The 13,821-nt window shown below is 40.7% G+C and overlaps 1 protein-coding gene across 1 annotated transcript in view; it reads left to right on the top strand.

Moving 5' to 3' along the window:
• Positions 1 to 13,821, top strand: part of GRID2 (glutamate ionotropic receptor delta type subunit 2) — a 1,139,199-nt gene that overhangs the window by 655,521 nt on the left and 469,857 nt on the right. The window contains exon 5 of the mRNA XM_088464469.1: positions 1,332 to 1,385. Coding sequence (XP_088320595.1) covers positions 1,332 to 1,385 — 54 coding nt within the window. The remainder of the gene's footprint in view (positions 1 to 1,331; positions 1,386 to 13,821) is intronic.

Below are 13,821 nucleotides of genomic sequence, written 5' to 3'. Positions count from 1 at the left end.
TCCCTGCATCCTAAACTTAACCCTTCCCCCTTAGTGCCTAACTCTAACCCTCTCCATAGTGCCTAACCATAACCCCTAACCCTAACCTATCTCTCCCCCTAACTCCACTACTTACCTTTGGGATGCTGGCAGTCAGGATGCCGGCACCGGGATTCTGACAGGTGTCGGGATTCCGTCACCGGTATTCTAAGCGCCGCCATCCCCTTATTAGCTATTAACTGTTTCTCTATCATTATCTCTAGATTTCTACTATGATAGGTAAACAATATATACATGTATTTTGTGAACCATTAAACACACTTTTAAAGCATAACTTTTGTGTCCTGATATTGTGGTATAAATATACAGTGATTCCATAGCCAAAGGGAACCTCACCTGCTCCCAGCTTCTCTGCTGCCAATCCCCATATTGACCATATCCCGTTTTTTTCTTGCTTTCAAAAGGCACATAGGGCCTGAGGAAGGTCAGGTAAATCAAGTACTATATACTTAGCCTATGTTGTTTCTCAGGTGCCTGCTCCAAAAGGGGTTAAACTGCTGCTCAAAAAATACTCAATTATCATATACAGTAATTATCATGATTTCCAGGCAGCATCATTTCTGTCTGCATGAATAAGCATTGAGATATTGAAAATCTTTTTCTTCATAGCTATATTGCTACTGAGTTTAAACAGCTTGTGTGACACCACCTTTAAAGCATTTAACAGATTTTTCTAATTTGAAATGATTGTTAACCTGCTATACAAGCGATTTGATTAAATATTTTTGTATGAACCCGCACACTCACAGAAAGACTGATACATTTTGTGTAGGTGTTCTTATGTTAAAATGTTATTTGTCTAAAAATGATAATAAAATCCCAGCCTGTGTGCCCTTCAACATCTCACGTCTTACTTTTACCCCTATCAGACCGATGACCTGGGAAATACACATATCAACCCATAAATTTCCTGGGTCTCAGTCCCCGACACTGATACAGAGCAGGGTCATGGACCCGGGACTTCGACCTGGGTCGTTTGCATTCACACATAGCAAAAACCTGGGTCAGTGCGCAGTCACATGCACAAACCCGGGTATTATTGAAAAATTAGCTTTGACAATTTAATTCTACAATATTCCCTCTTTTATTTCTTTAAATTGACTTCTCATATTTTATGGATACTTTTTCATTGTCTAAGTAAGAAGTAAAATAAAAGCATAAGCGTATATTGTAAAGGTTACCAACTTCCATCTGAATGACAAAGCTCTGTTAGAGCATTTTATTCTGCGCATGATTGAATGTACCCAACTTGCAATGTGTGCTGACTCACACTCATTGTCTTTCTTTTGCAGGTCGTTGAGACTAATTTGGTTGCCTTTGACTGTCACTGGATCATTATAAATGAGGTAATTGGTGTTCTAATGTTATTGTAAAGTGTTAATCCTATTTGCACAAAGATAGGGCATTCTTAAATTGAGTATGACTTTGCAAGGCATATGTTGATGCTGGTTTTCAAAACAGTGACAGAACTGTAGACCGGTAAATTAAGAAGTGATTTTTCAATGTAATCAACAGAGAAACCTGTCCCAGCTGGGTATATTTAGATGATGAAATGGGAGCTAAAGAAAACAATTCATTAAAACAAGTCAACTGCTGCGTATAACTAGCCTGAATGTGCTTCTCATGCAACAGTAGGTCAGCCCATGCAGAAGCCTAGTCACAGAGTACATTTATTACCAAATATGCCAATCTGGAGAAAATTAGCTATTAACTGTTTCTCTATCATTATCTCTAGATTTCTATTATGATAGGTAAAAAATATATACATGTATTTTGTGAACCATAAAACACACTTTTAAAACATAACTTTTGTGTCCTGATATTTTGGTATAAATATACAGTGATTCCATAGCCAAAGGGAACTTCACCTGCTCCCAGCTTCTCTTCTGCCAATCCCCAATTCAGCATATACCACAATAGTGGAAGCAATGAGCACTTCCTGCAGTTGTTCAGTTCTCTTGGCTAAATAGATGGCCTCAATACTGACCTATTATACTAAAATGAATATAAGTGGATAACTCAAGATTGTGCGCAACAATACCTGCTGCCGTTCCACTAATCAGGAAAGAATAGAATCTCACCACATAGATCCCATATCACAATAATGCAAAGAAAAGCTCCTGAAAGCAAGATGGCGCTGGTGTTTAAAACAGAAATAAGTAAAGTAATGCTTAAATTTAAATTGTGGGTCAACAGGGATCCCCCGGTGTGACTTCCATTCACAAGAGGATACATCCAGATTGCATGAAAAAAAACATAAAACATGTGTAATTCTAACACCATAAATTAATGTCAAGGAATAGTATATGCGATCACTGGCACTAGTGTAAAAACCAACAGTGTGGCGTACCCCACTCACTATAGAGAAGGTGGAGTACAAGCTCATAAAGGTTTCTTTTCAGTTTCTTCCAAATTACGTTTTGTTGATACAACAATAATAAAGGTGGGTGTATACCGTACTCACATGGGAAGAGTCTTTAGTCTTCACATAAAGGTATCTTTAGAAGGGGTTATAGGTACTTGTCCAGTGCCCAAAACACCGCTTTAATCAATATATGGATCGTCATAAATAGAAGGCGACGATGGTCTCAATTAAAAAGCCAATTTTAATACATAGACAAGCTAAAACACCACTGACAGTGTAGGTGCTTCATAGATGTTAAGAACAGAAATAACCTGATAAATGTAGCTAGTGGCTTCCGGACATTCACAGACAACATGATCATACACCTACCTCGGCAGTGATGAATCTTTTAAAAAAAGAAGATCCAGTCACCAACGCATTTCGATTTCTATATAAGATCTTTATCAAGGTGTATGGGACCTTATCTTATACATCATCCTTTATACCCCCTTGATTGGATAAACAACCATCCTAATTGTTAATTGGGTTCAAAATGAGTAAGAGAAATGGATCACCCTATAACATGCATTTATCAATCCACCATATATTGTCCGCTATATCTATTAGTGAGAAAGATAGAGGTCCCTTTATCCTCCTGGCATTCCTACTGACTTCCAGTATTGACGTTCAAAGTCATGCTGTAAATTATGTGGCGCTCATCTCAACCCTTTAAAAATAACATATTTTTGTGAGGAAATTAGAAATACAATTTTGGCAAATTTTAGCCTCGGGGTACACCAATCCACTGTCCCATGAGAAGTTGATCTTCAAAAACTACTTTTAAGTATACAACAAAGGTACTGATATACTGTACGTACAGTATCAAAGAACATGTCAATAATGCAAGTGGTGTGGCTATCATTTTACACAATGCTATTCTGCTCTACAACTCCTTCATATTCCTACTGTTAGGTGTAAATAGCTCCACCTTTACGAGCAGAGCAGTGTGAAGCAGGATGTACCTCCCTGCTGTCCTTCTAGTTGTGCAATGTCCTGAGTGGGTGGACAGGGCTACCCCATCAGAATCAGTTGACAGACTGTCTTGCTCTCTCCTATTTGTTCTTACAGCTTTTACTATCTAATGCTACTTATCTGGATCCTGGAATGCTGAGGGCCTTTTTGGAAAGTGGACAGGTTCATGAAATATGGAAAGTCTAGCAATGAGTGACTCATCTAGTCCTCTCTACCAATGAAGCGCTAATATTATTACAAGAGCTTCCAAATCTTATTTTATTTAGTAAATGGAACAATTTTCCCTTCAAACACCCTGACTTTAAAATTATAGTATACACATTAAATAAATAATTATATTGCCATCCCTAATAGCCCCAAATACAGTAATTAGCCTTCCTTTTGTAAAACTGAATTCCACATTCATTTGATAACCTCCAAATCACCAAGTATGAATTTATAGTCCCATCACACCAGTTTAAATTAATAGGTACTACTGAGATGCACTATTATATTAAATAGCCCCACCAATAAATGAATAGTTCCTACCCACCATTAAACAATTAACCTTAAACAGAGCAGTAAATGAAAGGCCTTGCACCCCACTACCTTTACATTAAATGATTAAACTTATCACACCATTCTATTATAACCCCAGCCTCCCTCCCATTTTCCATCAAATCAGTAACCCCACCACACCAATGAATGAATATCTCAGCCCCAACTCAATTATATAAGATGCCTAACCCTGCCAAACCCAGCCCAGCCAGTCCCTCCCTTCAGTGCTCTGATTGACCATGGTCTTTTTGAAGCCACTCTCTTCTGATCGATGATGAATACTGTGTGTAACCAATTTACAAATGGTAAATCAGTGTGTAGCTAAACACAATTTGATAAATATGAATTCATTTAAATTTGTCCTAATCCCTAGATTTGCCACTTAAACACTTCACACCAGTTGACGGTTAAAAACTTCATACATTGTAATGGCATAATGCAGATTACCCTTTTAAAATGTTTTTAATGAGATCAGGGAGGTCACTGCTGCAGAACTTTCCATCTCAACTAATTAGTGCCATTTTGGGGCGACAAACTGTTTTGTTTAGTTTCCGGCTCTGTAAGGTGCATAAACAGCATCCAAACTAAACACTATTTATACAATGTGAAAGTGCAATGCTGATTTAAAATAATTAAAATAAACTGAGAGATTTATCAAAGCTTGGAGAAAGATAAAGTACAAAAAAATCTGCTTCTAACTGTTATTTTGCAGGCTGTATTTGAAACATGACAGGAGCTGATTGGTTGGTACTTTTTCTCTCTCCAAGGTATAATAAATCTCCTCCAAAACCTTAATGAAGTCATCATGTGAAATCAGTAGAAATTTCTTCCTCATAGCTAATTTTGCTAGGCATGGGATCGCTACTATACTTTATGCTGACATCGATTTAATTGTGAAAAGAAAATTAAAAACAAGAAAAATATATTTTGTATAGAAGACAAATAATTTTCAAGCTAATTTTCTGACATTGTTCTGACTATGTATGGCATTATGACACCAAAATAAACCCTTTTTGCCTTTTTTTGGGTAGGGAGGAGTAGAATAAAAAATAAAAAATAATTGCTGGTGAATTTACACAACCCATGAACAGGATTTAATCTATAGATACAATGTACAATACTTGTAAACCCCTTTTTGCCTTGTAAGTTACTCCATTACACCTACCTCATTAGTGCCCCTAAGTAGCCAAAAGAGTGTGCAGTAGCTCATTGTCTCACTTCAGGCTTCTGTGAGTGAACAGCAAAAAGGTCCAATAACTGCAAAGTAAATGTACTGTACTGCAGGAACAGCTGCTATGGGGGGTCATTCAGACCCACTCGCGAGCGGCAGTACGCTCGCATGTGGGTCGATGGTCCCCACTGCGCATGCGCACGACGGAGGGAGCTCCGTCGTGCGCATGCGCGAGACCCGGCGAGCGAAGGACTTTCCATCGCTCTGGGTCTCGCACCAAAGGGGGCGTGCTGTCGATGTTGAATGACAGGACGCCCCCTTTGGTGGGCGTGCCGGGGGCGTGCCTGCCAGACGGAGGCGTTCCCATGGGAATGCCTACCGTCTGAAGCCGGCGCCACTGACATCATTAGTGATGTCAGTGGGAGTGATTTTGCCAAAATCACTCCTGGCCTTGCGGCTCGGAAACCCGACCGCAGGGTATCCCTCGCTATTCCGATGGTCGCGATGGTCACGACCATCGCGACCATCTTTTTGCACGCTCGTATATGCTGTGGGTGGTGACCCACAGCTATACGAGCGTCCAGGAGGACGCTCCATATTAATGGAGGAGGGCCCTGATTCAGAGCGAGCGCTCTGGTCAGAGCGTCCGGCTCTGAATCAGGGCCATAGTCTCTGCAGCCTAAACACAGCAAAAAAAAAAACACTCCACATTGACTAATTATGGATGTTCCTTAATATTGTTTTATTATTAAATACAACTTTTTAAAATAAGATAACGTAATTTTTCAGTGAAAAGTGTTTTTTTGTTTAATTTTATTTATAGATTATTTATAGGTTTGTACAATAAAGAAAAGAAAAGGTGTTTCTTTAAATCAACGATACCCCAAAATATGTTTATTAGGTATACAAGTATTATTATATTTCACTATTCATTATGTTTCATAATTCTTTCCAGTTCTGCCTCACTACTGCTTTGTAGTGTTGCTATTTTAAACTTATTTCTCGTGACCTGTCTTCATATGCAAAATTGTACAGTGATGACAATGTGAGGTGGATGCAAGGAAGGTGGGCCCTGGAGGCAGACGCCCTAAGACTCTTGGCCCAATAGCAATGGCACTCCTGCACCCGCTATAGCAATGTCCTTGGTCTGAAATACAGTATGCAGTTTTGTGTCTTTTCCCAGTCCCTTTCAGAGTATTACAAATTCAGGCTTTTTGCATGCATGTACAACACTTCCCCTTTGATACATGTCAACATTATTATTTGGATATATTTTGAATTGTAAGTGTTATTTAAAATGTTTAGATGGTCTTTGAGAACACATTGGCTGACATGCCAGAGGGATGTGTTTTGTTGTATTCTTGGCTGTACTGTAGCTTGTTTGACTGAAAATTAATATAGCATAATCTGAGATGATTAAGAGAAAGGCATCCAAACACTGCTTAAATGACATTTCTTAAGTGACAGTGAAGGTGACATGTTTGCAGTGTTACATACTTTCAGGTCTGCAATCTGCAGCACAGTGTGTGACTTGGCCTGACCCAGAAAATGCAATAGCAGCTCAAAGTACCTAATCAGAATGGAGACAAATGCTAAGTTATATAGTAGTTACAGTTCTTGCTGGCTAAGTGATTTACTTGTACATCAACATGCTTTTTTTCACCAATGGGCTGTTTTAATAATTTAGTCTGCATGTGTGTAAGAGAAGTACATGTCTCCCCATATGTGCACATTATACTGTATACACACACAAACCTACACATTACATTAATACCCCACTACACTTAATTGACCAACAGATGGTTTATGTGCATGGTCTGTGATGGAGAGATGTGGCCCATGCAGAGAGGAGGGACGGTGAGAAGCAGAATGAAGGTAGAGCAGCAAAGTGCCGAGCAGAGTAGAGATGGACATTGGAAACCAATAATTGCCAACCATCGATGTACCGATTTTAATGGAAATGGTTTTCCTATTTAATCTCATTTTACGATGATTACCACAATCACATGCTGGTTTCAAGTGGTTCATTCTTTCCATTCAGCCTGAGACACCAGGAAGTGGTGTCCACAGCTCAGATCCATTCCACATGCATAAAATCATGTCTCCCTCTGTGCATGTCTCCCTCTGTGCATGATAACCCATTGACTAGTTACCTTGGAATGGCTACAAGCCATCACAAGGCAAGTTTCCATGTCGGCATTGCCGCTACTATTTGATGGCCATCTCTAGAGAAGAGGGAAACATAAGAAAGTGAGATAAACAAAATGGTAGAGGGAAGAACAAAAGGGAAGAACAGGAGAGGAGCAGACCAGGTGATTAGGAGTAGTTGCAGAAGAAAATTCTGTAAAGCTGGAGGAAGCCGAAAATAGTTAAACTGTCTCTAAGTGAGATAAATTAGATTTGTATCCTATAAAAATAGTAGAACATTTACATCCATTATAGAAGAAAAACTTCTTAATTTGATGAGTGCTGATGAGTAACTTTCCCATATAGTTATAGAAGGGTTAATGTAATATATTATATAATTTTCTTGTCCTTTCAAACAAGGCCAAGCATGACACCTGCCAGATTTCTCAGCGACACTGTGAGTACAGTGAGGGTGTGTTCAAATGTGATTAGATGAAGACCTATAGAAACTTAACCTGTGTTAGACAGACCTTTCCCTCCCCTGTTCCACCTCTCCTGGAGTAAGGAAGTACACGTGTTAGATGTGAGTCACTCTACATTCCCGCTTATTCTTGTATTCTCATACTTGTTGAGATTGATCATTGATTTCTTTGATGAAAAATAAAGAGGATTGCTTGGAATCAGAGTGAGTTATGGTTACTAATAAATCTTCTTTTTTCAATTGGCCTTGCAAATTTCCAACAGTCCACCTGGATATCCTCTTTCAAAAAATCTTTGTGTGAGGTAATCAGCTTGTGTGTTCTAGACATATGTCAGAATTGTCCATTATTATTTGGATTATGAAATGTTCATGGAAGTATAAAAGTTTACTTTTTTAAAATATGTTTTAGTATTAAGTTAATTTTCATAAATGTAGCTCTTCAAATACAAAAAGGTGATGGTTTCTCCACTAAAACATAATACAAATCTCAGATTAAGTTCATTACTGTTGGTATATTTTATTGAAAAGATAATAAATTTCAAGTTAAGAAAAAAATTGTATTATATAGGTGTTGAAAAGCCTGAAAAATTAACCGGCCACATATGTGTACATTGGTCTTTGGTGGTTGTTAAGTATGAAATAATTCCATACATTCTGGACACCCTGAATCTTTGAGGTTAGGTATTTAACTGTGCTTCTAAGGTGTGATGAGGAGGATTGGTAGTAGATAGTATGGGTGGGGGTGAGGAGATGGAAAGTGCAGCACCATACTATAGGAGTACCTACTTAACATTAGATCTACAATAGAGTGGTATGTGCACTGTTAAGTTGTGTAGGACAAGGTTGAGTAGGGGAAATTGGGGGAAATGTGGATAGTGTATCAGTGTGTGGGGGAAACAAGGTCAGAGATGATGTGAGTTAAGTGAGAAGGTGTGTAAATGAGGATGGCCAAGTGTGTGCGGGTGAGTTTGTATTTTGTGTAAGGGTGTTGTTTAGGGGTAGCAGGCTGATTGTGTGCAAATGTATGTAGAGGATATATCTAGTAGAGTGGGTGGGAAATGAGAGGCAGACACCAAATGAACAGGACCAATCCTATTTATTGAGGAGGCACAGTGCTTCTCTAAGATGGTTGAGATGTTGTCTCTGTGAACAATCCTTTTGGGTGCAGTATAAAATATATAATACTGGACCCTGTTTGTGATAAGTTGTGGTGGGTGCTCAATGTAGAGGTGGGTAGACCCTTCCAAGGGGCTCCTTACTGTACAGTTCAAGGCCTGTACTTAGCCACTGCTGGATTTATGTTCTACAGTCTTTTACGACCAAGTATTATTTGTTAAGTCAGTACTGGGGTACCCCCAGTAGACGGCACTGGTCTGAATGGGTGTGTCTTACCTACTGGTAGGATTGTGGACAGACACTTTTCCTGGCCTGCTGGGGATCTCGAACTGGTGGGTTGTGCGGCAATGGTGTCCCCGCGTGCTCATGGGGGTTCTCTGCTGCCAGTGCAAAAAGGGTACAGCAGCTGTAGTGCAGAATACTCTACCTGTGTAGTAGTCCAGGGTCTGTAGCAGTTGGTGGCTTGTGGAACTCTCTGCTGCCACTGCAGTGCATACTCTTCTTTCAGTGTGTCAGTGATGGTACAATGAGAAACAGGTAACGGTGACCCCACAAGCCCATGGGGTCTAGCACAGGCTGGTTGCTAGTGGTAGTTCTAGTAGCATGTGTGTGTAGGCACACTCTGCTGCCATGCGATGAGTGCTGGTTCCAGTATTGCATTTTAAGCGGGTAACCGAGTATTGGCATAAATGGAGTTTTGATTATAGCTAGAGTTTTGTTGTCATGTATCTATGTAGAGTGCTGTTATCTCTATAGTGTAGTTAAACACTGCATTCTTCTTCATGGACAATAGCAGCAATAATGGCATCTATTGGATATGTAAATAAAATAATTAAGTAGATGTAAGTATTTATAAGTGTGTATTTTTTCTTAATAAAAAAATACTAATTCAGAATTTATATTTCATAAAGTGTTTTTAACATTGCATCTTGATGGCACCATTACCTTAGCAACTTTACATTTTTGCATTATAAGCACATTATCCGAATGCTTAGAAAATTGCCCGCATCAATTTTTAATAATATTTAAAAGTACATAACTAAGAAGAAGAAATATTTGATAGTGAAACTAGAAAAAGCTTATGGTCCTCTGAGATCACAGTCTTTCATTACAGCCACCACTGCTTGCTTAATGAAGTAGTTTGTTGATCATATTTTATATTCAGATTATACAAAGGGAGCTGCAATCTAGAATTATTTATATTTCTAAGTGTTCTTTAGTTTGTTTACTTTAGTTTCTAGAAAGATAGATGACCCATCTTTGATCAAGTAATCAACTTATGCATTACTATGTTTTCATTTTTTTGTCAAATTATGTTGAAATGATGCATGCTAAATAAAAAAAAATAGATCTTATACTGTGAAAACCATTATCTATGGTACATTAAGGATTAATCAACCAGAGATGCCGAATATTACACTGGACACAGCAGATGTCAGGTGTTAGTTTGTTTCAGAAAATCTATATTTAATACTGAGCATAAATGACAAATGAATGAAAGAACCCATCATTGTGCCTTAGGAGAAAATATAACTAGTTTAGTTCATCCCAAATCAAAGGAAAACAGTTATAAAGTTTCAAAATGGTTTCTCAACAATATATCAACATTGCTCTCTCTATTCTGTACAAGTGAGAGACACTTAAAAGATACCAAGCAAATATATTTGCTATGAGTTGATGATAAACTTTCATTTAAAACTGGCACTGATGTATTTCGATGATATTTTCTTGGTTGTTCTATGTGATAGAAATTAAGAATATATTTTGTAGCTTCTGCTTTCAACAGATTACATTTCACAAAGTGATATCTAATGGAAAATCTTGGGGAAATATAAAACCTTGAATAAGTGATTGTTATTTGTGCCAAATAGTAACTGTGAACCACATACATTGCAGAGGTTGAAGCATCATCTAAAAGTGCTTAGTAATCCCAAAATTCACACTTTCACTTAACGAACAGTGGGCTTGAAATGGACGCAGAACCAGTGGCGGAACTAGAGAGTGGTGAACCCAGGTGCAAGAATATGCTTTGGGTCCCCCTATGCAGAGCCCCCAGCAGTGAACCCTCTATGCAGTGCCCGCAGTAGTGCCCCTTATACAGTGCCCACAGAAGTGGTCTCAAAGTAGTAGTCCCCACTATTCATTGCCCCTAGTAATAGTCCCCCCTATGCAGTGCCTCCAGTAGTAGTCCCCCCTATGCAGTGCCCCAAGTAGTAGTCCCCCTATGCAGTGCCCCAGTAGTAGTCCCCCCTATGCATTGCCCCAGTAGCAATCCCACCTATGCATTGCCCCCAATAGTGGTGCCCCCATGCAGGTCCCCAGTAGTAGTCCACCCATGCAGTTCCCCTCAGTAGTAGTCCCCTCTATGCATTTCCCCCAGTTGTGATCCTACCTATGCATGGCCCCCAGTAGTAGTCCCTCCTATGCATTGCCCCCAGTAGTAATCCCCCCTATGCATTGCCCCCAGTAGTAGTCCCTTCTATGCAGTGCCCCCAGTAGTAGTCCCCCCTTTGAATTGCCCCCAGTCGTAGTCCCTTCTATATAGAGCACCCAGTAGTGGCCACTCCCCTGATACAGTGCCTCCAGTAGCGGCCCCCTATGTTATGCCAGTTCCCATGCCCCCTTACACACATACACACACACAAAAAAAACCCACAACTTACCTGAACCCCCGCTCCTGCTGCAACCGCCGCTGTCAGCTCCTCCCGGCCCGCTCTTCTGCGCGATGGGAGAGACGTCATAACATCTCTCCCATCACCCGCTGTGGGTGGAGCCAGAAGGCGGAGCACATGAGTGAGCTCCAGCTGGCTCCCTCCATGGACGCAGCAGCCAATGAGAGTCTGTCTGACTCTCATTGGCTGCTATAACAAACACACAGCTGACACTGGCGGCTGTGTGTTTGTTACTGTGTAGTGCAGACCGCTCTCACTGTGGTCTGCACTACACTTGTGGGGACACTAGTGGCGGGTGCAGTGGCAGCTTTGGGCCCCTGCACCACAGCAGGTCCTGGTGCAAGCCACCGACTACACCGCCGCTAGTTCCGCCACTGCGCAGAACACATTGCTGCTGTGTTTTGAGCAGTGATGTGTAAATATGTTAATGCTGCAGTAGGTGTCTGAAGGAAAAAACTGCCTCCGGTCAGCATCTGTGCTCTGAGTGCTGAGTCCGAAGCTGCAGCATTAGATTAGCACACCCCTATTTCCGGGAATTTCAGACTGGCGCCACCCCCCACCCCCTGCTTCCAAGCGGCCATGCCAATTTTGCTGCGGCTTAAGGGCACTGCTTGCGATTACATAGGACTCATTCTGCGCATGCGCTATGTAACCCTTTGGGTATACATACATCTTTGAATCAGGCCCAGTATGTATTACATATATGCCACCCAGCATCCCACACCATTTCAATCTATTTTATTGGCATCATCTCTTTTGACCAACTGGCAGGTCTGTTGCTAAATTTTCTAAAAAGTGAACTATTGTTTTAAGGCTACAGACACTGTAGCGCATATTCTACATACATACTAAACTTTATTTAAAAAATGTTTCACTGACTATTTTGCTATAATGGGCAGGAGTCTAAAGCTGGGCATCCACTATACATTACCAGGTTTTCATTCCAACCAGCCAGATTGGACAGATATCTGACAGTAAATTGTATAGTGGATGCCCAGCTTTATACTGGGAGCACTGGGGAGGTAAAGTCAATCTTTATAATTACTCTGACTCCAGCAATCGAAGGGGATTGAAAAGATTGTGTCCAACTTACTGCTGCTGAGGCTGGTTTAGAAATAATGAAGCCTGATTCCCTATTACTATTTATTTTTTTCGCTCTTTCAAAAATCTCAAGCATATCAGTAGATTTCCAGCATGTGTGCTGTCTGTTGAAAATCTTCTAATTTAATGGGAAAAGCAAAATAGTGATTACAGTATTTTTGTCCTATTTTCCTTTAATATATTTGACAATTTAAAAATCACTAAGGGGTCTATGTACTAAACTTTGGATAGAGATAAAGTGGACGGAGATAAAGTACCAACCAATCAGCTGCTAACTGTCACTTTACAGGCTGTTTTTGAAAAATTACAGTTATGATGTGTACACACTGGCCAACATATCGGCTGTTCAATTGAACGTCCGATATATCCAGTGTGCGTCGATCACTGTGTACCAGCTATATGTCTGTGAACGACGTTCACAGACATATATCGCATCAGCTGTTCTGCACAGCAAATGCCCAATATATCTGCAGATATATTGGGGCAATGTGCTGTGTGTACAAGCAGGCAGCCGACCACCCGTACACTCGCTGCACAGGTCAGCGGTGATTGACAGCTCAACTGGGCGGGCACATGTAAATACCCACCGAGTTGTGACATCAGTCATAACGGGTCATGCAGACTGTATGCAAAACATATGTTCTGCATGGTCTACAGATATATTTGCAAATGAATCGATCTGCAGATATATCTATCAGGTGTGTACTCACATTTGGGAGCTGATTGGTTGATACTTATCTCCATCCACTTTCTCTCTCTCTAAGGCTTAGTACATAGGACCTCATTCAGAGCCTCTCGCAAAAAGCGAGCGCTCGCTCTGAATGAGTGCGGCCGCTTTTTTTTTTGTAGCCGGCCCCCTTGTGGTAGGGTCTCATCTGCTGCAAGCCCCAGTGAGATTCCTGCCCTAATAGAGCAGGAAGCTCACTACTGACATCACGAGTGATGTCCCTCCGTTTGTCCAGCCACCCCCCCCTCCCCGCCTTCAAAATGGGGTGAGCTGTCGATCAACATCGACAGCCGCCCCATTTGTAGCGAGCCCCGGAGCGAGTGAATTTCTCACTCGCTCCGGGGCTTGTGCATGTGCGCGGCAATGCGCAGTGCCCCATCATCGACCCGCTTGCGAGCGCATAGCACTTGCGAACGGTTCTGAATGAGGGCCATAGACCCCTAACTAATCAATAACAAATAGATTTGAAAAGCA

The sequence above is a fragment of the Taudactylus pleione genome, unplaced genomic scaffold, assembly GCF_031769625.1.
Source record: "Taudactylus pleione unplaced genomic scaffold, aTauple2 ptg000055l, whole genome shotgun sequence".
NCBI classification, from domain to species: domain Eukaryota; kingdom Metazoa; phylum Chordata; class Amphibia; order Anura; family Myobatrachidae; genus Taudactylus; species Taudactylus pleione.
Note: the sequence above shows the minus strand (reverse complement) of the source record. Positions and strands in the feature narration are given on the sequence as shown.